Source organism: Rutidosis leptorrhynchoides, chromosome 5 (assembly GCF_046630445.1).
Source record: "Rutidosis leptorrhynchoides isolate AG116_Rl617_1_P2 chromosome 5, CSIRO_AGI_Rlap_v1, whole genome shotgun sequence".
In the NCBI taxonomy this organism is placed as follows: domain Eukaryota; kingdom Viridiplantae; phylum Streptophyta; class Magnoliopsida; order Asterales; family Asteraceae; genus Rutidosis; species Rutidosis leptorrhynchoides.
In genome coordinates this window covers 33,854,918-33,882,811 of record NC_092337.1, presented here as the reverse complement: position 1 = coordinate 33,882,811, position 27,894 = coordinate 33,854,918, and the positions used below count along the sequence as shown (strand labels likewise).

Sequence of the window (27,894 nt, the reverse complement as noted above, 5' to 3'; positions counted from 1 at the left end):
TTGTTAATTTACATAGTATATCAAGTTATGTTTCTGTAAAGAAGAGATTTAGAGAATCCGTTATTATAAATTTGATTAATTAATTTATTTATTTTTGTATATGTCATGTTACTGGGACTCGGGGAGAATCTTATAACGTCTCAAAACCAAAATTAGAAGATTAGATGGAATATAAATCATTATTTCTTATTTTTTATTTTTATTTTTTTTTTGTCATCAACCGGCCACGTCTATATATTTTACATGTTTTCCATGCAGCCTTTTTTATTATTACCGTCTTTTATTATATCATAATACCCACATAATTAACCGATGGCTCCAATCAAGTTTCAAAGATATGGTCGAACCACACTCTAGAAAAATCTTAAGTGAAAAAACAAAAACACAATTAAGTAATAAATAAAAATAAATAAATGAAAGCAGCCAACATTCAAAAATTTGTTTAGGGGTCAAACTACTAGACCTCCAACACAATAGACGTAACAGATTTTGCCCCACATATTATACGGAGTAGTATCTGTTGCTATAGTTAGTACTCCGTAAAATATATATCAAGTGTCAGTGTTTGAATAATAACTTTATGAATAAAATAATGTTTCAACTTGGCACAATAATTCTATAAATTAGACCGCATCACATATCATTACTCACAAAACAAGACACAAACATAATACTCACACATCATGGAGCTTGTATATCTAGTTCTATCTTCCATTATTTTCTTCCTTTTCTTCATCCGTATACTTGACCTCTACCGTAAAAGACGAATGCCGCCCGGCCCTACTGGCCTTCCCATCATCGGAAACTTACTAGATGTCGGTCCAAAACCACACGAGTCATTAGCCAAACTAGCTGAAAAATACGGTCCACTTATGACCATCCGCTTAGGCAGCGTCACCAGTGTGATAGCATCCACACCAGACGCTGCTAGAGAAATTCTCCAAAGAAATGACGAGTTCTGCTCTGGGCGTAATATCCCAGACGCAGTCACCGTTTTAGAAACTCATAAAGTGGCAATGGCGTGGATTTCACCAAATGAAGAATGGCGTACTATTCGAAAAGCACTCAACATTTTCCTCACCCACCAACATAAGCTCGATACACTTCGTGACCTTAGACAAAATGTAGTAAGTGGAATGGTTGACTTTCTTTGTAACTCTGGGAAAACGAATGTTGACATAGGGAAGTTAGCATTCGCAGTGGCATTAAATATGATGTCAAACACGATTCTTTCACAAAATGTGACAACCTACGAATCTGAAGATATCGGTGGGTTTAAAACGGCGGTGAAGACAATAATGCTTACAAACGGGAAGTTCAATATAGCAGACATATTTCCAATTTTAAAGCCGTTAGATCCTCAAAACATACGAGGTCAATCGAAAACAGGCTATGATTGGTTACATAAGATGACTCGAGGTTTCATTGATGACAGGCTAAAGCATCGAGAATCAAAGCTTTCGAGGTTTGGTGATATGTTAGATTCACTGTTAGATTACGCTGAGGATCATGAATCAGACTTCAAACTCCTACACGTTCAGACTCTACTTATGGTAATTAATTAATTAATTAAATCCTGTTAGCCCATCGATCGTCTTTATAAATTTCATTTCAAATAATTAGTATATGAGTACTTTTTTGACATGATACGCTCTGCACATGTTAATAAGACACCGACTTCACAAAACTAGTACTTTATACTTTTTTTGGCTTAAATTTATAGAATAACAACAAAAGTCGTTAATCCTTTCCTTTAAATAGATAACAATGTTTTGTACAAGTTATATAAAACAATAAACAATAACAAATTTGTAACATACTTTTAACTACCACATGGGTATCAATTATAGATTGAAGAAGTTGATGCTAATGTTATTATATCTTTAAATCCGCAGGAATTGTTTCTAGCAGGAACAGAAACGAGCTCAAACACAACGGAATGGGCAATGACTGAATTATTACTTAACCCCGATATCTTTTCAAAACTCCGCGATGAAGTAACAACGATAGTAGACAAAGACGGAATAATCCAAGAAGCGAAAATCCTAGAATTACCTTATCTACATGCCGTTATCAAAGAAACAATGAGACTTCATTTATCTGTACCATTGTTAATTCCTCATAAAACAGATGCCCAAGTAAAACTTAATAATTATATAGTACCAAAAGATACACAAATAATGATCAACGCATGGGCCATTGCACGTGACCCGAAATATTGGGATAACCCATTGATGTTCAATCCAGAGAGGTTTATGGGAAGCGAGTTGGACTACAAGGGTCAAAATTTTGAGTTTCTACCATTCGGGTCAGGCAGAAGGATGTGTCCCGGAATACCGTTGGCTTATCGGGTTGTGAGCTTAATGGTGGCATCACTCGTGTATCATTTTGATTGGAAGCTTCCATATCCGAAAGAAGAAATGGACATGAGTGACATTTTTGGTCTTACATTGCTTAGGGCAACACCTCTTCTCGCTGCTCCGATTCCGACTCATATAGCTGAGTGGGTAGACTCTGGTGAAAAGAGGAACATATGAATATGTTATATTTGATACATTTGCAATTTATTTTATGAGTTTTTAAACTTTGGTATTTCATCATTATTATATGAAAATGAATGATTTGAGTGATTGATTTGCATATGAAAACATAAGTTTGAAATTATGTGTTTCAGTTTCGTGAGTTTTAAATCAGTTGTAGCCTTGTATGAAATAGCTCTTGTAGACAGAGAGATACTTGCATATGAAATGAAAATGTAAATTGTATGTAACTTACTAAGACCAAATTCAAGTCCAAACTTCAGTTGTTTGTTCATCATATGATAATGATAAAAAGTGCATCTATGTAACTATGTTGTAGCCAACTTTCAGGTGATTTTGCAACTACAAATACTTTTAAACTAGTGCATAGACCCGTGCATTCATGGGATTTTAAAGGAAATGTTATTGAATGATACGTTATGATTTCTGTCTCGTGCATATGCAAGCTAAAACTTGCCCATCTTTCAACCCCGAACATCCAACTTCCAAGAAAGCCTGCATAAGAAGAATATGAATCAAATAGAACATTATATTTTCATCCAAACACCCAAAACTAATTATTTTATAATCAAATAATCATTTCTATAAGCAAATTCAAACATCCTGGTTCAGTGGTACAGCTCCTTTTAAAAATGTATCATTTGCTACCAAAATCTTAAGACTTCAAAAACAGCAAACCACTCATGACACTACTCACCTTGAAATATATAGACACACTACAACAGTACAAATTCATTAGTTCATAAAATGAGATGAAAGGTAAAGCAACAACATGTAAAAGAGGAATGAATAGTTTGGTTTCAAAACACAATTTTTAAAGCAAATATAGTCAACAGTAACTCAAAACAAACCTTTACATTATATGGCATTAGACTACTACATTAGTTGACTTATTGCTATGTATGACAGTGTTACCAAATATAAATATAATTATACACATAAAAATAAAAGTATACCTTTTAGTCACATAAGGCAACGATATTTAAAAAGGGATATAAGGGGGTAAAACATACCCAAGATGCCATTGATTGAATTATCAACTTTAGCTTTTGAAGAAATACAGCTACCTATATAAAAAATAACATATAAATGAAAACATGATATATCTCTTAAAGAGAACACAAATAATTAACACCATAGCAACTTCAACCCCTTTAGAATGGGTCAATTCAAGTAACATACATAATCACATTTCACCTTCAACCCATTTTAAATATGATAGGTGTTCATCCTCCACAAAAAAACATCTAAGACGTATAGACAAAATAAGGATCACATTAATGTAATCTCAAGACGTTGTCATCTAAGACTTGGACAAAATAACGTGATCTTTAAGGATGACCTTAAACATTATTTACCACATACCTTAAATAAAATGCTTATAATTGGCATAAGCAATTTGTTTAAGGGGGAGATAGATATGGAGAAAAAGGTGGGAATTGTAAATAGAAAACACAAACATACTTGATACATTAAGGGTCCAATTAAGAGACTGATCATACTATGGGGTATATTTCAAAATACCAAAATGAAAAAAAATAAATAAATGAATAATAAATAAATAAAACTGGATATATTAATTAACAATCATAAATTATATTCCAATGTCGTTGACGGCATCTTTGCATACTAAAAGCACTAATCAGCAATGGTTAGCTTGCATCATAAATTAATACAAAAAACCCCATAAATGAAACATAAACTTACAACGTAGTATTGTGCCCGAACCCAATACCACATCCTTTAATTGCTACAATGTTGAGAAGCCAGAAAATGCCTGTTTTAATTTGATAATCCATAAAACAACCTAAAAAGGAAAAATCAAAACCTTCAGAACAAAGATAATCAGATCCATCCATAACAAAATCAATATATAGATATTAATAAAACTCACAAGAAGAAGTCAAACTAATTACCTGAGAACACAGTAACATCAGTTAGCATGACTTGCCCTTGGTTTTTCAACATTTTAACCCCAAATTGACAATATAAAATTATGAATATACCAAAACCATATAACACTTGACAAAAAAGGGTGTAGTATTTGTTGTAGGTCTAGATCAGATTACCTTGTAATTGGTCAAGGGATTTGATTTGGTACATTGATTTCATTGTTTCCAATCGCCCTACAGATCAAAGAATATCATCAACTCAAATACATGATATACATATCGACAATGAAAGTTCAAGATTATAATTTTAGATCTTTTAAAGAGAATTTAAGAATACATACTATACTATGATAAAGCTCTCCCATTTCCGATTAGTTGCACTGAAACTTCTTGAACCTAATAACCATCTTCGCTCCAAGAACTAAAATACAAATTAAGATTAAAAATAACCATATATAAAAATCAATAATATCATTTAATAAAGCAAGAACCACATTGCAGTTGATATAAATTCGTAAGAATAAATCTTCAGAAGCAATTAGAGTAAACGGAGTTATGACATGGTGTGCGTAAACAGAGTGAAACACGAGGGCTGATGAGTATTTTTTAAAGGTCAGTGGCACTATAAGCACATTCTTGACCAACATTCTTGAACTCGTAAGTAGGTTATTTAAAACATTATTGTCCGTGTATGTGAAGAAGGATTATGTGTAACATAAGATATAATAAACCTACATTTTAAAGAAAAGAACAAACAACAATTTAAAGACAATAACATTGATACCTCTTGAAATTGAACAACTTAACTTCTATTATACAAAAAAAGATATAAAAACAATATAAATATTACCTACAATTGGATGAAGAAAGTGTACCCATTTGCCTCTTAAATAACTGCCATATCTTTTAGTTGTTCACAATATTGATGTAATCATCATCTTCTGTGTTCTGTCTTCAAATGTGCATTAACCAACACTAGATGATACCTATATATATTTAATATTGTAAAGTAACTTTCATCAAATAAAATAAAAATATTCTAATTCACGAATGATGAATATTCATGACATTTTTTGCAAAGTGACACCCACTTTGTCTTGCTTCTCAGATTCTCAAACTATAAAAGAGACATAGAGAACTGAGTTGTTCGATCATAATCCTACAAATCCAAAAAATAAAAACAAAGCAACTTTGCAAGACGATTGCAAATATACATAAATAATCAAAATGTACAAAATTTACCTTGAACACAAACAATGGTCCATGTTTAAATTGGTTTAAATTGATGCCTGCAAGACAAAACATGAGTTGATCAATGTAAAAAAAAACTTAAAGTTATACCAAAAGAAAACACTTAAAGATCACCTAAACATATAAAAAAACTATTCATTTGACATTTACCAAATACAAATCAAAAGCACAAATCTTTGATATATTTCATCAAACGTTCATTGATTAGGTGTAGATTCATCTACTGAATGAGACATAATCACAAACACTTGGTGTGCAAACTAACCATATAATTAGGCATATAATATGAGCATATAAAATTAAACATACAATCAAACAAAACGGAAACAAACCTCCTAAAACCTTTGAGTATCATGATAAGCATTTGTACAATATCCCGAAAGAAGATAATATATATATATATATATATATATATATATATATATATATATATATATATATATATATATATATATATATATATATATATATATATATATATATACCGTAAGAATTTCTAAAATAAAAAAACTAACCATATAAGTAACAATATCGTAATCACAGCTTAGTATTCAAATCCAAATATTCCTTTAAGTCTGCAGGGAAAGACTTGATATTAATCGTCCATTTGAATTTTGAATATGGAGCAATTTGAAGGAAGAAATGAAATCAGCAAAAATAAGACGGTGGCGATGGTGCAGTGATAGCGACGATGGTGCAGTGGTGGCGATAGAACTGACGGTGGCGATGGCGATGATTTGAGTGGTGGTTTAGGCGACGGTGATGGGTTCTTTAGGGTTTTTATTTTGATGAAAGAGGAATAGTCATGGAAGTGAAAAAGTAAAAAAAGAAGAAGCGTGCTATACATTTTTCAAGAATAAGCAGCTTTAATTTAAAAATAAAACTGAAGCGCGCTATACGGAGTAATTTTTTATAATTTTTTTAAATATGAATTTATTTTAAATCCGAATTTATTTATAAATTAATTAATTAATTTTTTAATATGTTTTTTAATTTAAAAATTGGGGATAAATGATGTCATGAGAAGGGTCTTAGAAGGTGACATGTGTCCCTTGAATTTTTTAACCTAAGGTTTTAATTATTTAATGATGTCATTACATTGACATTTTCATAGCATGTAATAGAATAGATGGCTTAAAATCAAATAAGTTATGCCTGACACATGATATAATTTATGTAGTAGCCATATCTTATTTTCGGGTTAACAAAAACAAGTTAATAAAATTATTTAAAAGAATTTTTATATGATACATAAATGAACATCCACCAGCTATAGCACTGCAAAATGAACTCAAAACAACTTATAAAAAGAATCAGTGTAATGATCTCAAAAGGTGAATCAGCAAATAAACAAAATCACCTGATGACCTATACCAAATGTTAGAAAGATGAATTAATAAATTTAGATAAATAAACACATAAACATTAGACACACATTCCGTGTATGTAATTTAACACAGTAACCTGTGAATCGATAATTGGTGCATGAAATCGTCAAATAGAATAATGAAATTAAATCAAGAGAAAGATTGTAGCGATACCAGAAGTTGAAATGGAAATTAAATCGATCAACATTTTCTCATATTAAAAAATCATTATATTATATTTTACAAATTCCAACGTTTAGCAAGCTATTAAGAGCACTGGGTGTGGTGACGCATCAGTTCAGTGTTAGTTCAGTGTCTTGCTGATGACTGGATGCTCACTGGACTGACATGTTGAGAAGAATGTCGGTTCAGTGTCAGTTCAGTGTCTTGGAAAGAGAAAATATTTATTATTTATCATTTATTTTATCCTTTTTAATTAAATAAATATTTTCTATATAAAAAAAAGTTTTATATAAACAGATGTTTATGAAGTTATAAAAATAAAGTTGCTTGTAAAAAAAATAACTAAATAGTATGATGTTATCTCATGTACACTACTAGAAATATATGAACCAAATATCAACTATGGTATACTGTAAACATTCGTCATAAATCGCACATATAAATAAAATAAATTAAATTTATAAATTTAAAAGTGAAACTTTAAAACAACTTAAGGGCTGTTAATGAAAAAGAAAATAAAAGTAAATGAGGCTTATCTTCTTCCTTATCTCTGAAGCGACCCGTCCTAATCCATCAGGACGAACTCCGTATCGATTATAAACGATTCACAATAGTTGATTACATCGCGAGGTACTTGACCTCTGTATGATACATTTTACAAACATTGCATTCGTTTTTGAAAAGACAATATTTCATTACATCAAAAATTGACGGCATGCATACCATTTCATAATATATCTAACTATAATTGACTTAATATTAATCTTGATGAACTCAACGACTCGAATGCAACGTCTTTTGAAATATGTCATGAACGACTCCAAGTAATATCCCTAAAATGAGCAAATGCACAGCGGAAGATTTCTTTCGTACCTGAGAATAAACATGCTTTAAAGTGTCAACCAAAAGGTTGTTGAGTTCATTAGTTTAACATAAATAATCATTTCCATCATTTTAATAGACCACAAAATTTTCATTTCTCATAAATATACGTCCCATGCATAGAGACAAAAAAATAATCATTCATATGGATGGAACACCTGGTAACCGACATTAACAAGATGCATATAAGAATATCCCTTATCATTCCACGAAATCCTTCGGACATGATATAAAACAACATCGAAGTACTAAAGCATCCGGTACGTTGGATGGGGTTCGTCGGGCCCATAGATCTATCTTTAGGATTTGCGTCAACTAGTAGATCGGTTTACTAATTCTTAGGTTACCAAGTAAAAAGAGGCATATTCGGCTTGGTTCATTCAACCATATAATGTAGTTTTGATTACTTGTGTCTATTTCGTAAAACAGTTATAAAAGTAGCGCATGTATTCTCAGTCCCAAAAATATATATTGCAAAAGCATTTAAAAAGGGAGCAAATGAAACTCACCATACTGTATTTTGTAGTAAAAATACATATGACGAAACTGAACAATGCAGGGTTGACCTCGGATTCACGAACCTATATCATTTATATATATATTAACACATATAATGGTAGTCGAACAATTTATATATTATTAGTGATTTAATTGTTATTTTAATTAGGTGTTTCATTAATAACCTAATTAATTATATTTACTAATATCTATTATAAAAGTATTAATATAGTTATGTTATATGTAATAAATATGATTTTTATATAACTAATAGTTATTTGATATAATAATATTGATTATAATAATAAATAAATTATTTTACAATAATAATAATAATAATAGTTAAGTTATTATGATAATAATATTGATAATATAATAATATTAATGTCAAAATAATAATAATGATAGTAATAATAATAATTTTGATAAAAAAAATAATTTTTCTAATAGTGATAATAATAATAAAAATGATACTTTTAACAAAAGTGATAATAATGATAATAATGGGTAAAAAGTAAACTACCTCAAAGAAGTAGTCCTTAAAAAAATGCCCAAATCCGAGTTTGAACCCGCGACCTCCCGCTAACCCGATAACATGCTTAACCATTACACTGTATCAGTTTTTCTATTATTATTATTAAGATTTTAATATCTTAAATTAATTTTCTGTTTTGACTCATCATTAATCATAGTAACATATCATTATTATCATAATTTCGTATCATCATTATCGATCCTGCCATCATACCCGTAACATCATACATAATCATATTCGAATCATCATCATCATCTTTATAACCATCATTTCATTGTTAACCATAATCATATTCATTCTTAACACCCTCTAATCATCTATATCCCTGTATCATTACCATCATCATTATCATGATATCATCATCGATAATATCAACATATTAACATATTGCTCACGGTATCATCACCATTATCACAATATAACATCGATCATAGTCCTATCATAATCATAGTCATAACATACTCCTAATCATATTCGATTATCACGATCATCATCATCCATGTCATGTATCACTGTTTTCATAATATTCATCAAATCGTACATTACATATGATCATCATCATCATCATCATCATTCATCCTTATATTCGCTTCATCATATTGGTATTACTTACCATCATTAAAAAAAAAAATCATGGATCTCTCTATCCTAGTAAAAAACATCCCGACGGTAATAACCTAGGTGGATCATGGCCACTATCACAGCCCAATAACATAATCAAATCAAACAGCCCTATAACTAATTAAGATTTCGGTCCACTCGCAAAACAAATGCCCAAATCCAATTTACTTGTCACCGACCCAATAGTTTACCATGGATTATGGCCCATTGCAAAAAGGATGCTGTTTGCTTTTCGGTTTAGTAACAAAAAGGAACGGAGGAGCTGTAATATCACTAACTCCTAATTATATATTCATCCTTATCTCCTTAAATATCTCTATTATCATAGTATATCATTAAGTCAAATGGATTTTTGTTTAATCAGCACATGTCGTCCACTAGGTAAAAGAAAAAGGATTATCATTACCTCCAATCGTTTTTTGCAATATAGAAAAAGAACTAGAAGATGGATAAAAAATAACGTAGCTGCTGCAGCATCATAAACGAACTCCTCATCTAATGCATATCACCATATATCATATCTTTCATAATATCATCGTTTCTTTTAATCATCATCACCAATGCTTAATATCGTATAGAAATAGAATTAATGGAGGGTGGCGGTTGATTGAAATAGAAACAGAAACTAGGAGTGAGAGAAGGAGAAGATGAGTGTACGAAGAAGAAGTAGCAACAATGACATCGAAATACAAGTGGGTTTTGGTTTTGGTTATGAATTGAAACAGAAGCGTAGCGATAGTAGCAACAAACATCATGACCGATGGGTTTTAATGTGGCGGTTGAGGTGATCGATGCTAATAGTTACGGTGGTGATCGAAACTGAGAAGCAAGTGGGTTTCAATTTAGCGAGTGTGTTGATTTATTATCATGAGAGTGGTGGTGTGATCAACTAATTAACATAGAAAATGGAGTAGCAACTTTGATCGCGAGTTACATAATAGAAAGAGAACAGGGAAGTACGATAATGAAGATGTTGATTGAGCTATGGTGGTTCGTGTTAGTAGTAGTTCGATGATGGAAGTGGTATTGGGTTGTCGTGATGGTCGGTGGTTCATGTACAGTAGTAGTCGAAGAGAGTTGCAAAAATGGGTGGTTGTTTTGTAGGGTTACAGGGGTGTAAGGTGGAGATTAAATGGTGGTGTTGAATGGCGGTTACCGGTGGCCGATTATGCTAGGAGGTGTAGCCGGTGGTGATTTGAGTTAATGGAGGTGGTTTTGGTTTTGTGTCTCTGCATGTATATGTATGGGATGGATATATAAAGATAGATAATGAGTGATATTGAAATTAGAACACAGTAATTTACATGTATATATAATTGACAGTTGTTTTCTATTGATGATTGAGGTCGACATGAGTGGAGTTCAATCAACCACAAAAACAATATTACAATTGATATTCGTGTGAGGAACAAACATAGTATATCCCACTTCTAACAAATTTTAACTTCTTGTATTTGTCTATAGAATTCATTAAATAAATATAGTATTAAATAAAATAAAACGTGCTGGTAGAATGGTACTTGATAGTGATGGTTATTAATGATGGGTTGTGGACAAGATATCACAGATATAAAAATATAAAAGTTGATGTTGAACTTCAACTAATTTTGTGTCTATCTACTGTACTATATTCACTAATTAATAAATATAAATATAATAATAATAATAATAATAATAATCCTTTTAATTTTATTAATAATAATAATAATAATAATAATAATAATAATAATATAAATAACAAGGATAATGTTATTTATTAACAATGATGTTAATAATGATAATAAAAATAATAATAATAACATTAATGACAATAAGAATAAGTTATACCTCAATAAAATAACAATAATTATAATAATTCTACTAACCTCAGTAATAATAATAATGATATTAATAATATTAACATTTATAGTAATAATGGTATTAATATAACAAATTATGCATATCAAATTTTAATTTGTATTTCAAATTATTACATATACTTATATTCATATTTATGTATGTATATGTATATATATATATATATATATATATATATATATATATATATACATACATATTTATTGACAACAATTGTTCGTGAATCGTCAGAAACAGTCAAAGGGTAATTGAATGTATGACAACAATTTAAACTTTTTTGAGACTTAACATAACAGACTTTGCTTATCGTGTCGGAAACATATAAGGATTAAGTTTAAATTTGGTCGGAAAATTCCGGGTCGTCACAGTACATACCCGTTAAAGAAATTTGGTCCCGAAATTTGATCGTGGTTGTCGTAGCTAACATTAAAAATGTTTTCATGACGAATTTGAGCAGGTAAATAGAGTTTTATTACTGTTGAGTAATATAGATAAGATAATTCGATTACTAGTGAAGCTATCACTAAATAGTGAAATGAGAAGGACATGTTTCATCATAACTTTTGACTAGTCATGGTTGAATTTTTGAAAGTAACGTGCATCTTAACTTTTGACGTCGTCTTGGTTGAATTCCGGAATGCAATGGATTTTAAAGAAAATCTTCGAAATCTAAAAGATTTGATTCTTCGGCGAATAAAGAAATTAAGATCTCTATAATTAAATACGGTGATTTGCCTTGATTACTCTGTCTGATATTTTCATTATAAATTAAGCTCTTCCGTTCCATTATTCTCACCATTCCTATACTTTCTTTCTTAGTTCATATATCCAAAAGATTGTGAAAATGCTTAGTCCAGTTCTAATCCCTAATATTTTCCTAATTATTATTTCTGTCATCCTTCTTTTCAATTTTCCATCAGAAGAATTTGTTTACTTCTACTATTACTTTGGGGTGATACTATTATTAATTATACTGTGTCTTTTTATTGCTATTCGTATTAATATCCATGGTTTGTAATTTCTGCGTTGTTGTTGGATTTTATATCTTCCCTTATATTTCAATGTCCCTGCTTCTGTCTCCTATAATTATTGTCATCCACAGTTAATGCGCTCTCTTATTTGCTGCGATTTATACCCCCTTTCTATTTCGGAGCTTCATGCTTTTGTTTACTTTTCGCAAGTAACGGTCCAGAATTCATAGGTATGGAGTTTCGAATTATCATAATATACAAGGTAGAAAGGAAAGGTAGTAGCACGATTTGTTTTGTCAAATTACCTGAATCACTGAGAATAGAACTATCAATAATATATTTTCTTGATATGTTCAGAAGTTAAGCAGAATGAAAGAGTTATGTAACATGGCACATGATGACGTTATAATCTGTGAATCATCATGTTCCATTTAGAAACTCAACATGACTTACTGTAATATAACAACGTTGATCAAGTGTCATTATATTATACTAACTCATGCATCAGTTCCCAACATTACTTCAATAACATTCATATTTTAAGCTCGAAAGTTTACAGAATATAAAAACTAACAGTTTCTATATGATGTAACACTGATATCAGGAAGAGATTAATGATTTCAGATAAGAATAGTTATAAAAATATCTTCATAAATATGAAGGATATTTATAATGAAAGATACGATGATATATTGGAATTTCTAATACCGAAGGATGGTGAAGAAAATTTTCCGCAAGATTTTAACATGACTTCGGAGCAAGATATTCTCTAAAGATTTCAACAGATCCAGAATTACCTGGATTCTTTGAATATAGGGTATGGTCCTTGTATTTGTCCTTGATCTCTTTCGTGGTCAGCTCAATTCGTTTTTCTGTTCCAACTTTTCTGAGCTTTTCCAACGTATCCTTCTTTATAATCAAACTTTTGACTGTTAAGGTCGTTTACAGTTTTTGCTACTTCATTCAGCTTTTTCAAACTTTGAAGTATTGATTCATAGACTGGGTGCTTTTCAGAATTTCAGAATGAAAGATCATAGTTCTAAGAAATAAATATTATATAGATACATATAACAGTTGATGTGGAAACGTTGCGAGACTCACAATACAGATTTGCTGATTTCCGGTAATTGGTATGGTAATTCTTGTTACAAGATGTGGATGAGTACATGATGAGACTTCAATAGATAAATATAGTGATTTGTCAGAGAGATTTAAGCCAAGGAGCAATGAGGTTGCTGGTACATCTATTGGTAATATGGTGGAATATAAAAGGTTCTCCGGTAACAAAAAAAGAGCACGCATATATATCATGATTATAATAAGGTTGTTTTGATCGAAAAGTCGAAGTTGACTTGCTGGAGCTGTGACAAAATTGGCTAATTTAAAAAAAAATTGCAATGTTATTTTCAATAATAGCAATGCCAAAGGAGCTAACACAGAGACGTGTTAAACGTTTAATCAGGTTCCGAGTGTTTTCAGGTGCATGACTATATGCATCAATCTTTTCTTCCGTAGATGAAGTACGGTCGGTTCATCCTCTCGATTGATGTGTTTTCAAGAATTATGAATGTTTTGTACGCAGATTGGAATCGTCAAGATACAAATGAGGTTTAGAATGAAATCAAGTGGCAAACTTGAAGAATTGTTTAGTTTCATATATTATAATCAATATTTTAATTCATTTTTATTGTCCAATGTTGGTAATCCTCAGTTGATAGTCCATAGTTAGCAATTCAATAATTCATATATATAATATTCGAATTAATTAATAAGTATCGTGACCCGTGTACATGTCTCAGACTCGATCACAACTCAAACTATATATATTATTATAGAATCAACCTCAACCCTGTATAGAGAACTCGATCATTACTGCATATAGAGTGTCTATGGTGATTCCAAATAATATATATAGATGCGTCGATATGATATGTCAAAACCTTGTATACGTGTCCCGATATTTAAAGTGCGTAAAATAAATACAGAAATTAAATGACGATAAATAAAATGCGTAAAGTAAATAACAGAAATTAAATGACGATAATTAAAATTGCGATAATTAAATTACGATAAATAAAATGTAATCAGTTAGCTAGGAACAGTTAGTTAGGATTTTGTTAGCGTGGATTCTTAACAAAATTTCTCATGGTTAATTTGTTTGTTTCTAACAAATTTTATTTTGTCAAATGTTTTCTTCATTATGCCACTTGTTGGATTCTGATAGGTCAAAATCCAAATATGAAATTGAATGAAAATGGTTATTCTGCGGTGAACGGATACGTATATCTGTGGTTGTAAATAGGATGGTAAATGACTATTGAATCTGATTCGAAGAATGTACAGTGTAACTTATTAATGTGAAATCTAAATATTCCTCGGGTATTACCTACCCGTTAAAATATTTTCACCATTAACAGTTTGTACAATAAAACTTTTAATTACAATCTTTATGAAAGCATATATACATATATATTTTCTTCAGACGAAATTATGGATTTAGTGAGTCAATGTGATATTAAACTCATCAGATTTATGGCTAATACTAGAGTACATAATCTCTAAAACATTAGAGATTACATAATCACCATGAAGGACGGAGATAGTTTATGTAGAACGATTCGTAGAACGATTCGTAGAACGATGATTATGCTCGAGGTATAGATTGCGAGGTTGAGACGTGTGATGATATTGTTGCTGTTGGTACTGGTTATGCTGCTGGTGCTGCTGATGGTGGTACTGTTGCTGTCGGTGCTACAAGTGTTGTTGGTGCTGAGGTTGGTGATGATGTTGGTGTAGTTAGTATAGCTTGTAGATCACGCACCATTCTTGTCAGAGTTTCTATTCTATCCTCTATCATTTCTATCCATCCACTCATCTGATTCGATAGATCTTGATTATCAATTCGAAGTTCCCTAACTTCTTTTAATATTCCCCTTCAATTGGTATTCAAAAGTAGAGGTTGAATATTTTCTGAGATTGCAGTAATGCGACCTTCGAGGTGGAAAACTTTAGTAAGAAGGGTGAATACAGTGTTGCGTATAGGTTCACCGGTGAGTACATCGTTTTCTCCGATGTTAGGAGGTAAGTTTGGTTTGCGGTAGGGCTCGTCTTCTTCATTTCTCCATCGAGTGAGTAAGTCTCAGACCCATCCCCATCTCCTCCAGAAAGAAAAATAACTAAATGGTTGAGGCACTTCTGGTTCATTGACTTCGGAGTCTGCTTCAATATACATCTCGAAATCGCTTCCGGAACTAATGGAATCCAAGCTAGGTGTAGGATCCATCTCTCATGATCAGTTAAAGGGTTTTGATATAAAATGATTTTCGAATATCGAATGATATTCTAATTATATATAGAATATCTATACATACTTCCAAAGATCTCGTGAATTACGGAGAAAATTAAGAAAACGTGTCAGATAAAGTCTACAGTGACAGATACGCTAAGATATGGATTAGTAGATATGCTAAGATATGAATTTTGTCTATACACTATTCATGCAATCAATGCAGTAAGATGTGTCTAGACTAAGAATGATAAGCAGATGATTTCCGACTAGAAATGATAAGTAAAACTTTTGACATGCAGACACGATCGAAGTCCAGACTCACTAAGGCATCCTAACGACTATCAGTTAGACACACTAATGCAAGACCTGGTTCGCTAAGACCACCGCTCTGATACAACTGAAGCGACCCGTCGTAATCCATCTGGACGAAGTTCGTATCGATTATAAACGATTCACAATAGTTGATTACATCGCGAGGTACTTGACCTCTATATGATACATTTTACAAACATTGCATTCGTTTTTGAAAAGACAATATTTCATTACATCGAAAATTGACGGCATGCATACCATTTCATAATATATCTAACTATAATTGACTTAATATTAATCTTGATGAACTCAACGACTCGAATGCAACGTCTTTTGAAATATGTCATGAACGATTCCAAGTAATATCCCTAAAATGAGCAAATGCACAGCGGAAGATTTCTTTCGTACCTGAGAATAAACATGCTTTAAAGTGTCAACCAAAAGGTTGGTGAGTTCATTAGTTTAACATAAATAATCATTTTCATCATTTTAATAGACCACAAGATTTTCATTTCTCATAAATATACGTCCCATGCATAGAGACAAAAAAATAATCATTCATATGGATTGAACACCTGGTAACCGACATTAACAAGATGCATATAAGAATATCCCCTATCATTCCGGGAAATCCTTCGGACATGATATAAAACAACATCGAAGTACTAAAGCATCCGGTACGTTGGATGGGGTTCGTCGGGCCCATAGATCTATCTTTAGGATTTGAGTCAATTAGTAGATCGGTTTACTAATTCTTAGGTTACCAAGTAAAAAGGGGCATATTCGGCTTGGTTCATTCAACCATATAATGTAGTTTTGATTACTTGTATCTATTTCGTAAAACAGTTATAAAAGTAGCGCATGTATTCTCAGTCCCAAAAATATATATTGCAAAAGCATTTAAAAAGGGAGCAAATGAAACTCACCATACTGTATTTTGTAGTAAAAATACATATGACGAAACTGAACAATGCATGGTTGACCTCGGATTCACGAACCTATATCATTTATATATATATATTAACACATATAATGGTAGTTGAACAATTTATATATTATTAGTGATTTAATTGTTATTTTAATTAGGTATTTCATTAATAACCTAATTAATTATATTTACTAATACTTATTATAAAAGTATTAATATAGTTATGTTATATGTAATAAATATGATTTTTATATAACTAATAGTTATTTGATATAATAATATTGATTATAATAATAAATAAATTATTTTACAATAATAATAATAATAATAATAGTTATTATGATAATAATATTGATAATATAATAATATTAATGTCAAAATAATAATAATGATAGTAATAATAATAATTTTGAGAAATTTTTTTTTTTTTCTAATAATGATAATAATAATAATAATAAAAATGATACTTTTAACAAAAGTGATAATAATGATGATAATAACAATAATGATAATAATGGGTAAAAAGTAAACTACCTCAAAGAAGTAGTCCTTAAAAAAAATGCCCAAATCCGAGTTTGAACCCGCGACCTCCTGCTAACCCGATAACATGCTTAACCATTACACTATATCAGTTTTTCTATTATTATTATTAAGATTTTAATATCTTAAATTAATTTTCTGTTTTGACTCATCATTAATCATAGTAACATATCATTATTATCATAATTTCGTATCATCATTATCGATCCTGCCATCATACCCGTAACATCATACATAATCATATTCGAATCATCATCATCATCTTTATAACCATCATTTCATTGTTAACCATAATCATATTCATTCTTAACACCCTTTAATCATCTATATCCCTGTATCATTACCATCATCATTATCATGATATCATCATCGATAATATCAACATATTAACATATTGCTCACGGTATCATCACCATTATCACAATATAACATCGATCATAGTCCTATCATAATCATAGACATAACATACTCCTAATCATATTCGATTATCACGATCATCATCATCCATGTCATGTATCACTGTTTTCATAATATTCATCATATCGTACATTACATATGATCATCATCATCATTCATCCTTATATTCGCTTCATCATATTGGTATTACTTACCATCATTTTAAAAAAAAATTCACGGATCTCTCTATCCTAGTAAAAAACATCCCGACGGTAATAACCTAGGTGGATCATGGCCACTATCACGGCCCAATAACATAATCAAATCAAACAGCCCTATAACTAATTAAGATTTCGGTCCACTCGCAAAACAAATGCCCAAATCCAATTTACTTGTCACCGACCCAATAGTTTACCATGGATTATGGCCCATTGCAAAAAGGATGCTGTTTGCTTTTCGGTTTAGTAACAAAAAGGAACGGAGGAGCTGTAATATCAGTAACTCCTAATTATATATTCATCCTTATCTCCTTAAATATCTCTATTATCATAGTATATCATTAAGTCAAATGGAGTTTTGTTTAATTAGCACATGTCGTCCACTAGGTAAAAGAAAAAGGATTATCATTACATCCCATCGTTTTTTGCAATATAGAAAAAGAACCAGAAGATGGATAAAAAATAACGTAGCTGCTGCAGCATCATAAACGAACTCCTCATCTAATGCATATCACCATATATCATATCTTTCATAATATCATCGTTTCTTTTAATCATCATCACCAGTGCTTAATATCATATAGAAATAGAATTAATGGAGGGTGGCGGTTGATTGAAATAGAAACAGAAACTAGGAGTGAGAGAAGGAGAAGATGGGTGTACGAAGAAGAAGTAGCAACAATGACATCGAAATACAAGTGGGTTTTGGTTTTGGTTATGAATTGAAACAGAAGCGTAGCGATAGTAGCAACAAACATCATGACCGACGGGTTTTAATGTGGCGGTTGAGGTGATCGATGCTAATAGTTACGGTGGTGATCGAAACTGAGAAGCAAGTGGGTTTCAATTTAGCGAGTGTGTTGATTTATTATCATGAGAGTGGTGGTGTGATCAACTAATTAACATAGAAAATGGAGTAGCAACTTTGATCACGAGTTACATAATAGAAAGAGAACAGGGAAGTGCAAGAATGAAGATGTTGATTGAGCTATGGTGGTTCGTGTTAGTAGTAGTTCGATGATGGAAGTGGTATTGGGTTGTCGTGATGGTCGGTGGTTCATGTACAGTAGTAGTCGAAGAGAGTTGCAAAAATGGGTGGTTGTTTTGTAGGGTTACAGGGGTGTAAGGTGGAGATTAAATGGTGGTGTTGAATGGCGGTTACCGGTGGCCGATTATGCTAGGAGGTGTAGCCGGTGGTGATTTGAGTTAATGGAGGTGGTTTTGGTTTTGTGTCTCTGCATGTATATGTATGGGATGGATATATAAAGATAGAGAATGAGTGATATTGAAATTAGAACACAGTAATTTACATGTATATATAATTGACAGTTGTTTTCTATTGATGATTGAGGTCGACATGAGTGGAGTTCAATCAACCACAAAAACAATATTACAATTGATATTCGTGTGAGGAACAAACATAGTATATCCCACTTCTAACAAATTTTAACTTCTTGTATTTGTCTATAGAATTCATTAAATAAATATAGTATTAAATAAAATAAAACGTGCTGGTAGAATGGAACTTGATAGTGATGGTTATTAATGATGGGTTGTGGACAAGATATCACAGATATAAAAATATAAAAGTTGATGTTGAACTTCAACTAATTTTGTTTCTATCTACTGTACTATATTCACTAATTAATAAATATAAATATAAATATAATAATAATAATAATCCTTTTAATTTTATTAATAAAAATAATAATAATAATAATAATATAAATAACAAGGATAATGTTATTTATTAACAATGATGTTAATAATGATAATAAAAATAATAATAATAACATTAATGACAATAAGAATAAGTTATACCTCAATAAAATAACTATAATTATAATAATTCTACTAACCTCAGTAATAATAATAATGATATTAATAATATTAACATTTATTGTAATAATGGTATTAATATAACAAATTATGCATATCAAATTTTAATTTGTATTTCAAATTATTACATATACTTATATTCATATATATATATATATATATATATATATATATATATATATATATATATATATATATATATACATACATATTTATTGACAACAATTGTTCGTGAATCGTCAGAAACAGTCAAAGGGTAATTGAATGTATAACAACAGTTCAAACTTTTTGAGACTTAACATAACAGACTTTGCTTATCGTGTCGAAAACATATAAAGATTAAGTTTAAATTTGGTCGGAAAATTCCGGGTCGTCACAATCTCTCTCCCTCATCATCGCCATTTTTAAAACCTTCTTCACTAAAATTGAACTGGACTTTTTTTTTTCCATACAGAATAAATCAACCAAAAGAGAAAAAGGAAGAAATGAAGGAAAAGGAAGAAAAAAAGAAGAAGAAAAAAAGAGAGCAACCGATATAAATTTGAATTTGGGACCCACTTATACCTTCGCATTCGACGTCTTGCCCGCGACTTTGTGCTTGAAAACGGTGAACCGACGGCGGAAGGGTGTCGGCCGACCGTCGGTCACCTCCGTCTCCGAAACCGACGCCGAGGTGACCTCTTCCACATCTCATACTCTAACTACAATAGACAGTTAATTACTCACGATGATTCAATTCATAAATAAATCCATAACTAACTAACTAACCTTGGTCCACAATGTAGCCAGTGATGAAACCATAACATTACTTCTCAAGTCTTTTGTGCGTACGTCCTTTAAACTATTCCTTAAATACCATTCGTACAAAAGAAGCGTTTGGATACCTTCAAACGATGAAAAAAGTCAAGAGCTCAAAATGAAACTATTTAATAATCAAACTAGATTTTGCATAGTTTATGTTAAAATACTTGATTAGTTTATCACTCCAATTCAGAATGGTGTGATATTTATGCTCCCGTATATATATATATATATATATATATATATATATATATATATATATATATATATATATATATATATATATATATATATATATATATATATATTATAATAAAAGTAATACACATATAATCCAATATCTTATTCGTATTCAATAACCTATTTCCATCTTCATCTACATCTCCATCTCCGTATATATTTACCAATATAACTGATAGACAAAATTTGTCTTATTTGATATGAATAGTACTATTTAGTTTTTCACTTTTCACAAACATAACCCCCTAACTTCTATTAAAATATAAATCGAACACCCCACTTTATACCTAACCTCCTAACTTCCATTAAAATACAAATCGAACCCCCCACTTTATACATATATTCTAAATTATTATTTATCCCATCACTAACACCAAAAATATTGAATAATAACACCCACCACGCTTTACCGACTTGTAGACTGCGCTCAAACAGTAGGACCCACATAGGCCACTATTGTGCTACATTATTTTTTTGTCTCCAACGATAAAAGAAGCAACTTTCTTAAAAGGAACAACTCTTCAATGCTACCAAAAGATGTCGAAAAACATTCTTTTTTACAAAATAGATCAACTAACTTTAACGGTAAAAGAAGCAACTTTCACAAAAGGAACAACACTTCAATGTTAGATGTCGAAAAAAATTCTTTTTTACAAAATAGATTAATAACTAATAGTCAAAATTTGTCTTATTTGTTATGAATAGTATTATTTAATTTTTCACTTTTTACAAACATAACCCCCTAACTTCTATTAAAATACAAATCGAACCCCCACTTTATACCTAACCCCCTAACTTCCATTAAAATACAAATCGAACCCCCCACTTTATACCTATATTCTAAATTATTATTTATCCCATCACTAACACCAAAAATATTGAATAATAACACTCACCACGCTTTACCGACTTGTACACTGCGCTCAAACAGTAGGATCTACATAGGCCACTATTGTGCTACATTTTTTTTTGTCTCCAACAATAAAAGAAGCAACTTTCTTAAAAGGAATAACCCTTCAATGCTACCAAAAGATGTCGAAAAATATTCTTTTTTACAAAATAGATCAACTAACTTTAACGCTAAAAGAAGCAACTTTCACAAAAGGAACAACCCTTCAATGTTAATGTTAGATGTCGAAAAAAATTCTTTTTTACAAAATAAATCAAGACTTTTTTTTTTTAACTCGCATTCAAAACGGAGCCTCCGGCGCGAAGCGAGGGCTCCACAACTAGTATTATAACAAAAGTAATATTAGTAAAGCATGCTATAAAAGATTCTCCATGTTTAAATTCTAACATCCAATAATTTTTCACGATACATAATTTTGCAAATATATCCCTCATCTAGAATTCGATCCCCATTACAATTTCCTAAATTATATAAACCTTTATGCCTTAAATATTTATTACAATCTAATCCTTCCATTATACCATATTAAAATCTAGAAAAAATTACTCCGTTAGTACCTGTAGTTTGTACGTAATTTCATGAGAACACCTATACTTTTGTTTTTTGCACCGTTGATACCTATGGTTTTTTGTTATAACGCAGTTGGTACCATAGACTAACAAATGTTACCTATGGGCGTTAACCCCTCACATGTGCCACACATGTGAGGGGTAAATTCGTCCGTTCAATTCTGAAAATCAATATACCTTAATGATAACATTGTTTTCTCTCCATATGATCCACCATTTTCAAATGTAAATTAATGGGTATTTAAGAACTACTAATAGTCAAAATTCCTTTAAGGCCATTAAGAGAATTGTACCATAACATGTGTTAAGACTCTTTTTTTTAGAGTATCTCCACCTGTAAACCTTTTAATACGGAGTAGTTTTTATACGAGCTTTCTGCTCAAATGCTTAAACCAATCTCAAAGCTCAAAAACCATTAAAATGCATTATATTAACATAGAAAAATAGGTCCATTGTCTTTCCTATGAACGTAATGCATTCAATTATAAAACTCGAAAAACATTAGAGATGATGTAGAGCTGTAAAAATGGTGGGTCTGGTAACAGTTCAGGTTAAATGGTCAAAATTAGTACAAGTAACTAGGTTAGTTACGATAGGTCCACAAACACTATTATCCAATTTTATTTAATTAAAAATTAAAAATAATTTTGTTCACCATGATTAGTATAAAAGTATTACATATCTTGATAATAAAATGATTCAAGAAGTGATGAGAAATAAAACCCAAGCCAATTTTAGGACCCAATAGTAAGTGAAGAGAGAAATCATTAAACATGAAGACAAGTAGACAACATTAAAGCACGCTATGGAAGAACTGTAAGTTTATAACTTGAAAGTGATGCAAATAATCAAGCCATTAACTGTAGATAGGGATTAAAAATATGAAACTGACCAATCTACCCTCACATGCGTTGCACATGTGAGGTAGTAACTGTTAATTGTAGACGGCCGTTTGGTGTAGGTACTTACCACGAAACTCACACAAAACTTAGGTATCAATTACGTAAAAAACAAACTTTAGGTGTTGTGATGAAAATGAATACAAACCACAGGTACCAACAGCGTAATTTTTTCTAAAATCTAATACCGCATGCTAATCTATAAGAAAAAAAGATACATAAGATAGCGTTTAGTTAATCCTCCGTATTCTATAAGAAAAGTTAACAATATTTCTATCTCTATCCACTTTAATTATTATTATTAATTATTATTTATTCTATTAATTTATTCAATACAGAGTGCTTAATATAGTGTAAAGAGTAGTTGAATTGTTATTTATTAATTATTATTATTGTTATGTTATTACTATTTTAATAAGTTAATAATTAATTTTGGTGATAACAAATTTATACATGGTACGGGTGGGGGATAAAATATTTATTCGTAGCGCAAACAGGTCATGGATAAAATCTAGCTTGTGAATCCAATTTGATATCTGTGGGTTATGAAAATTGGCAAAAATTTAACAAATTGATGGGTACATGATATCATTAAATTCAACGTCATATATAGACATTCTCATTTGTTATAACAATCTACCCAATTTAATATTGAAATATATTTAAGTCCTCAAAATCGCGAGTTAGATAACTATATAATATCGTTATAAATCAATTTATATGTACTTTTTTTAATTGTTTAGGATCATCCATGGAGGATTAAACTACCCACGCGACCATCTCCTATAATTTCATAACCTGCCCCTAACTGCTGCCATAGAGAAAACTCATACCAACCCGAGAGCATGGCCAGTAAAACCCCCATCCCGCTGCCCCACAACGCAATGTGCGAAAGACAACTTTGGGTGAATTTTAATGTCAAGGAATAACCTTGTGTGCAATGTTGTAGTCCCCAAAAGTCAAATTTCTGACCTATAACAAAGAGTGTCAGACTACTACCACTTGAACTACAACACAAGTATATATATGTAGTGTTTTAATCAAGAGGGAATCACTTTTTTGGGGGATGTAATTTTTTTTTCATTTTTTTTATTTTTTTTAAAACATTAATATCGCATGAAAATAAGAACATTTTTTAAAAAAGACACTTTGTGATAAATATTATTATTTTGACGAAAAAATGCTCGAAAAAATAAATGATAACATGCATCATATATAATGTTGAAAATTAGGGTTTAGGGTTTAAAAATTAGAATTTAGATTGAATTTTTAACACGAACGGTTTAGAGTTTAGGGTTTAGGGTTTATGGTTTAGTGTTTTAGGTTTATTCCGTAAGATGAAAAAACGCGATGAAAAAAAAAACTCTAATTAAAATATTACTATGTGAGAACCCGGAAATTTTTGACCAAATTTAAACTTTATTTTTAAATGATTTAATGTTTTCGACACGATAAGCAAAGTCTGTAATGTTGAGTCACGAAAATTTTGGAACTATATTCATGTAATCAATTATTTTTTGACTGTTCTCGAAGATTCACGAACAATATATATATAACTTAATGTGCATATATATATATATATATATATATATATATATATATATATATATATATATATATATATATAATTTCAAGTTATTTAGTAAACGATAGTAACATTCGATTATTGATTCGTTTGATATTTAGATAAGTTAACTAAAACGTTTAAGATGAACCAGTAAAACACTAATTTGCTACAGTATTTTCGAATTGCTACAGTACCCGAAAAGCTACAGTGTTTTCGAAAATCACTATTTGCTACAGTAAAAAAAATTTGCTACAGTAAACACTATTTCAAAATGAAAATGTATATATGTATATGTATATACTACGAGACGATGATTTATAGAAGTAAATGACCAAAACACTCGAAAGTTTAAGATACACTTTGAGTGATAGAGTTTATTGATAATTTAAGACTATATTTTAACAAAGGTACGAGTCACGAAACGTAAAGAGCCAGTTTTCTCAGCGTACGAATGGACATTCGAAAAACCGGAACCGGGACATAGGTCGAGTGATGACGTACGACTTATCGAAACAAAAATTACAGGTTAACTATGCATGAGAATTTAATATAATATATAAATAATTATATAAATTAAATATATTATATATATTATATAATAATATGTCGACAAGGTACACGTTAAACAAATGTGAGCTGTAAAACATCCCCATGCGATCGCATGGGAAAAGGCCTTGGGAGCCATGCGATCGCATGGCAGACCTGGCCTGACCACATCTATAAATTTGATCGAATTCTGTTTTGTAAAACACATATCTCTCTCAATCTATATTACTTCCTCTGTATTTATTTTATTATTATTATTATTATTATTATTATTATTATTATTATTATTAATCTTATTATTATTAGTAGTATTATACATAAAATACTACAACGAGGCCATGAGCGGGTCACTTTTGAAATGGGTTTTCGAGCGGGATAGAGCTAAGAAAACTATGGGTTTAGCCAGGGGCGGTTTTTAATGGGGACAGGCGGGGGCAGCCGCCCCCAGTGGATTTGCAATTTTCAGTGTAAAATTTTTGGATTTTTCGACTTTGCCCCAGTGAATTTTTTTTTGCCCCAAAACCTATATATTTTGCCCCAAAACCTTTAAATTTTGCCCAAAAATCTCCAAATTTTACCCAAAAATCTCCAAATTTTACCCCAAAACCTTCAAATTTTGTCCACAAATGTTAAAATTTTGTCCCAAAATCTCTTTAATTTGCTTAAAAACCTCCATTTTTTGCCCCAAAATCTCCATATTTTGCCCAAAAAATTGTCACGGTTTTTAATTTTTTTTTTTGCCCCCGGTGACTTGGAATCCTGGTACCGCCACTGGTTATAGCTATGAAGGTTATGGGTATTACTTGGAGGTTATGACTAGAGTCAAATGTCAAACCTAGTGTTTATCATCTCTGTTGCATCTACGTACTTTCCTACAATATTGAATCACAATATTGATACGTGAGCATTCATATCTTATCTTTTATATATTAATAGTGTATACATGTCTAATGCTCGAGTATATATGTTTATGCATGCTAGTATGCTAAATTTCGTCGTTAAACGGTTTATGATGAATCACGAATTAAATACATATATTACTAATAAATGGTATATGATATGTATTTTTTTGGAAAGCTGGCGAAAAATCAATAACTTTTCATTTAGATATCGTATGATTTCGATGAACGAATTAAAAGATATGATCAACTGAATTATGATTGACGTTAATTGAAATTGCTTTTGAATCTGCAATTAATATTTAAACAACTTGTTTATAAGATTGATAAATTGAATTTTTAAATATTACTAATCGAGTAAGTAAATTTTTATATAAGTCACATCTCGTCTTGTTGAGCAATTGTCAAAACTGATTGTTTTATCATATTTTAAAGCCTTATAAAAACTATAGTTTAATTTTACAAGAATTGGAAAACTATGTGAAATGTTAAAATGTTTCGATTGACATGATCATTCAACTATAGTATTGAGTCAAATTGACTTTTTGAAATGACTTTTGATAACTTTTGTATGTCGATCTCGAGCATTAGGATTGTGATACACTATGACCTGACCTAGCTTGATAGACAATTATTGACCAACATATGTTCTCTAGGTTGAGATCTACGGTTATTTGGTATTCCAAGTTTCGGTCACATTTCGGTGAACGACTTTGTGTACTGCTAAGGTGAGTTTCATTTGCTCCCTTTTTAATTGCTTTTGCAATATATATTTTTGGGCTGAGAATACATGCACTTTAATTTAAACGCAATGGATACAAGTTACATACTAAATTCTACACCGAGTTTGAACCAAAAATCCCTTAGCTTTGGTAACTAGTAACTGCTGGTTATAAGAACTGGTGGGCGCGAGTAGTAGTATATGGATCCATAGGGCTTGATATCCCCGTCCGAGCTAGAGAGCTAGCCTTTTAACGGATGCAAGCTATTTGAGAAGCGTACACGTTGGTTTGCGTGTATTATTAAGATGATTATACAAAGGGTACAAATTATATATACGTTAAGTTTAGTTACCAATGTGCTCAATTTTGTAGAATATTTTGATAAACGTTTCTGGATGAAACAACTGAAATCTTGTGATCCACCTTTATGTACAGATTATGCAAAATATTAAAACTATGAACTCACCAACCTTTGTGTTGACACTTGTTAGCATGTTTATTCTCAGGTTCCCTAGAAGCCTTCCGCTGGCTTATATGTTAGACAAGCTATGTGTATGGAGTCTTACATGACATATTTTTTCAAGAAAACGTTGCATTCACCAAATCATCACCATGTATCTTA

General features: G+C 30.8%; 1 protein-coding gene and 1 long non-coding RNA gene across 6 annotated transcripts; one reads left to right on the top strand and one right to left on the bottom strand.

The window, feature by feature from the left end:
• Positions 1 to 683: 683 nt before the first annotated feature.
• LOC139848513 (geraniol 8-hydroxylase-like) lies at positions 684 to 2,537 on the top strand. The gene is made up of 2 exons (XM_071838242.1): positions 684 to 1,553; positions 1,896 to 2,537. The coding sequence occupies exons 1-2, from the start codon at positions 684 to 686 to the stop codon at positions 2,535 to 2,537; spliced, it is 1,512 nt and encodes a 503-aa protein (XP_071694343.1).
• A 246-nt stretch (positions 2,538 to 2,783) lies between these two features.
• On the bottom strand, positions 2,784 to 6,497 carry LOC139847821 (uncharacterized). Of its 5 annotated transcripts, XR_011759709.1 has the most exons (9): positions 6,199 to 6,497; positions 5,675 to 5,721; positions 5,283 to 5,418; positions 4,774 to 4,853; positions 4,610 to 4,666; positions 4,457 to 4,492; positions 4,248 to 4,347; positions 3,554 to 3,607; positions 2,784 to 3,022 (listed from the first exon to the last, which is right to left on the bottom strand). It is a non-coding gene; the product is annotated as an uncharacterized lncRNA (long non-coding RNA). The 5 variants fall into 5 exon arrangements; XR_011759708.1 differs by having other exon boundaries at positions 4,435 to 4,666; XR_011759706.1 differs by having other exon boundaries at positions 4,457 to 4,666.
• Positions 6,498 to 27,894: the final 21,397 nt, after the last annotated feature.